The sequence below is a fragment of the Gymnoscopelus microlampas genome, assembly GCF_963454915.1.
Source record: "Gymnoscopelus microlampas genome assembly, chromosome: 12".
Classification (NCBI taxonomy): domain Eukaryota; kingdom Metazoa; phylum Chordata; class Actinopteri; order Myctophiformes; family Myctophidae; genus Gymnoscopelus; species Gymnoscopelus microlampas.
The window spans coordinates 10,098,955-10,102,996 of NC_139949.1; the positions used below are offsets into that span (position 1 = coordinate 10,098,955).

General features: G+C 46.7%; 1 protein-coding gene across 1 annotated transcript; it reads left to right on the top strand.

Moving 5' to 3' along the window:
• Positions 1-2,104: 2,104 nt before the first annotated feature.
• Positions 2,105-3,778, top strand: LOC311057565 (delta-1-pyrroline-5-carboxylate dehydrogenase, mitochondrial-like; the record flags this gene model as incomplete). The annotated part of the gene is made up of 1 exon (XM_084074553.1): positions 2,105-3,778. The coding sequence occupies one exon, from the start codon at positions 2,105-2,107 to the stop codon at positions 3,776-3,778; it is 1,674 nt and encodes a 557-aa protein (XP_083930679.1).
• Between the last annotated feature and the right edge of the window lie 264 nt (positions 3,779-4,042).

Here is a 4,042-nt window from a genome sequence, read left to right on the forward strand (position 1 = left end):
TCCATTATCAGGCGCCCCCGCCTGTCATGGGCTAGGCGGTATAGCCAGGATCACTACATGTTTTTGTGAGGGTATTAACTACCCTCGGAGACATGGGGAGAACATGCAAACTCCACACAGAGTAGGCCCTTTCGCCAACCCCAGCAGCCTAGCTTCTTCAACAGCTCCCGTCATCAGCAAACCACCAAGAGCACCCAGGCTATCCAACACACTGCTTGTTGCTATGGAAGCAGTAGGCATTCCCGTAGTTCATCCAAACACAGCTAGTCAGTCACTCTCTCATCTCCGCTCCTTGCATGTCTCCATCTAGTTTTACAAACCCCAGCAACATGCCTCCACCACCTGAATCTGCTGTTGTCAATGAACTGAAATGGACAGTTCTTGTGTTTGCTGCATTTCACATCACAAATGGAGATGGATGGTGACAGCTGACAGGGCAGTGAAGGATCCCAGGACACAGTCCACCTTAATCCTCACAAGAAGTGAAGACGACTACCGTGATACAACAGATGAGATCCCTCCTGTAGAGAATCCTCATCCTCACCCATATATGGAGTTACAGGTATGTCTTTATTCACCAGACAAAGGAAAACAACAAGAGAAAAAAATATGAACAGAGCAAAAATGTATTTTGAATGAAAACTAATTCCAACAGCAAGCAAAAAGAACAGTATTCAGCCAACTTTTTTGCATTTGTCTTTTGCAATCCTCCTAATTGCAGGCCGCAAAGCACAAGTTTGTGGACGTGGCCCAGACTCCCAAACACAAGGACAATAAGTTGACAGTTATATCTCAAGGCCACCAAAGGCTGATATTTCATACGTTTGGATGTAAAACAAATGTCCATATACAAATCAAATGGGCAGCCTATTTCGAAGATAGTAAAGTTTTTTCTCATTTCATTAATGAACACAATATCTGGGGTATTTGGAATATCTTGTTGTGAATTTACATGTGTGTCATTGTGATCAAACCAGTCTAGTTTTACAGTGCTGTGTTTATACATTTTTGTTGTCCTTTCGTAAGGATCCCAGGACACAGTCCATCTTGATCCTCACAAGAAGTGAAGACGACTACCGTGATACAACAGATGAGATCCCTCCTGTAGAGAATCCTCATCCTCACCCATATGGAGTTACATGTCTTTATTCACCAAACAAAGGAAAACAACAAGAGAAAAAATATGAACAGAGCAAAACAAATATTTTGAATGAAAACTAATTTAAACAGCAAGCAAAAAATAATAATTTGCTAAATATATATCAACAGAGCTGCATGTCTTTAAGGAAATTGATGGACCGCAGGGTAATATACCCTAGAGTTGGGTACAATTTGTGTCTAGTGTGTCAGGGGATGCAGTTACACACTAGTAGAGGAGGTTCCACAAACACGAACACTAACAAATGATTATTTGTCAGTTGTGTGTCCCAGGCGGGAGAGCTGGGTTATTGGAGGCTTTTTTTTTGAGGATGTTTATTTTTTTTCTGTAATTTCCGTTCCTGGTTCCAAGCGTGCCGGCCCGGGAGCGGAGAGAGCAGCGGAGGCGAGCGCAGAGAGGACCCGAGAGCGGTGTAGAGGAACTGCCTCAGCCAGGCACTGGTGACGTGGATGACTTAGGGGAAGATGACGACGTCGACGAGAACCAAGATGTAGACAGATTCCTCGACGGCGAGTGACCAATGATCAAAAAATGGGACTGAAGTTTGGCACTTTTTTTGCCTATTGTTATGCTGGGACTGAAGGTATTTGCGTCTCATTTTACTGTTAGTTTTCAAGAAATGGGACTGAAGTTTGGCGCTTTTTTTTTTGCCTATTAAAATTAATCCTGACCACAAAAACGTCACTTCCAGGAAGTCATCTAAACACATTCTCATCACCCAAAAATGCTGTCCAAATGTCCATATGATGTCCCGGTGATGACGTCCTGTAAATGACGTAAAGATTATCCCCATATGGGCTGTGATCTGGCCTAGTCCTGAACGTCACCGGGGTGATGACCGGGCGTCATCATAACGTCATCATGACGTCATTGTGCTTGCTGGGTTATGTCTTGTGTCTTCCCTTCTACTCATCCCATTGACCTGAACCTCTCTCCAGTGAAAGCATGCTGCGAGTGAGGCCGCTGCTCTGCCAGTCTTGGAGAAGAGGATTCATGACCTTTCCCTGTGCAGCTGTTGAGGTAAAGAATGAACCAATCCTGGGATTCAAGGAGGGCAGTCCAGAAAGAACAGAGCTCCTGAAGGCCTTGGATGACCTGAAAGGGAAAACAGAGGAGATTCCCTGTGTGGTCGGAGATGAACATGTATGGACCAAAAATATCAGATACCAGCTATGTCCTTTCAATCACTCACATAAGGTTGCCAAGTTCTGCTATGCTGACAAGGAGTTGCTCAACAAAGCCATCTTGGCCTCGGTGGCAGCACGGAGAGAGTGGGACCTGACGCCAGTCCAGGACAGAGCCCAGATCCTCTTCAAGGCTGCTGATGTCATCAGCGGGCCCAAGAGAGCTGAGATCATAGCCAAGACCATGATTGGACAGGGTAAAACCGTGGTACAGGCAGAGATCGACGCTGCTGCAGAGCTGATTGACTTCTTCAGGTTCAACGCCAAACACGCCATCGAGTTGGAAGGCCAGCAGCCATTAGATACTCCAGGGATCACAAACACTGCTCTGTATCGTGGACTGGAGGGTTTTGTAGCTGCCGTTGCTCCTTTTAACTTCACGGCTATTGGCGGAAATCTGGCTGGCACCCCCGCTCTCATGGGTAATGTAGTACTGTGGAAGCCCAGCGACACAGCCATGTCAGCTAGCTATGCTGTCTACAAGGTCCTGCGGGAGTGTGGCCTTCCCCCCAACATCATCCAGTTTGTCCCAGCTGTTGGACCTGTGTTTGGAGACATTGTCACCTCCTCAGAGGACATGGCAGGCATCAACTTCACTGGCAGCGTCTCAACATTCAAACATCTATGGAAACAGGTAGCTCAGAACCTGGACGTCTATAAGAACTTCCCTCGTGTAGCAGGAGAGTGCGGTGGGAAGAACTTCCACTTTGTTCACTCATCTGCGGACATTCAGAGCGTGGTGACTGGAACTATACGTTCAGCATTTGAGTACGGTGGCCAGAAGTGCTCGGCCTGCTCTCGGATGTATGTACCTGACAACAAGTGGCCCCAGATCAAAGAGCAGCTCCTGGCCATCCACAAACAGATCAAAGTGGGAGATCCTGTGGAAGACTTCAGCACTTTCTTCTCAGCTGTGATTGATGATAAGTCTTTTTCCCGTATGAAGAAGTGGCTTGATCGGGCAAAGTCCTCCCCTAACTTGACTGTCATTGCTGGGGGAAACTGTGATGATAAAAAAGGCTACTTTGTGGAGCCCACCATCGTCGAAACCAAAGACCCACAGGACGCCATCATGTGCGAGGAAATCTTTGGACCTGTTCTGTCGGTCTACGTTTACCCTGAGAAAAACTACAAAGAGGTGCTTCATCTGATTGACAACACCTCCCCATATGCCTTGACAGGGGCAGTGTTTTCTCAGGATCAGACTGTTATTGATGAGGCAGCCAAGGCCTTAAGAAATGCTGCAGGGAACTACTATGTGAACGACAAATCCACTGGCTCTGTTGTCGCTCAGCAGCCATTTGGTGGTGCCCGAGCTTCAGGAACCAATGACAAACCGGGAGGTCCCCACTACATTTTGAGGTGGACATCGCCGCAGGTAGTCAAGCAGACTTTTGTCCCACTCACAGAATGGAAGTACCCCTACATGGGCTGAGAAGTTAACAAAGTACTATATAACCCCATCCCAACCATGTACCTCCGTCCTCATCTAACCTGAAACCTCCTTCATCATAAGCCATCATAGCAGACTGCAATCATTCAGCCTTGTGTGTTCAGCCTGTGATGTCAGTCGGCATCTCCTGTCATACTGCACCTTTGGACCAAAGTCATAGTTGTAATGCGTCACATTAAAACAATTGTATTTAACTACAACAGTCCAATGTCAATAGGGCATAGCAGTGGCGGCCATTTTCTGGTT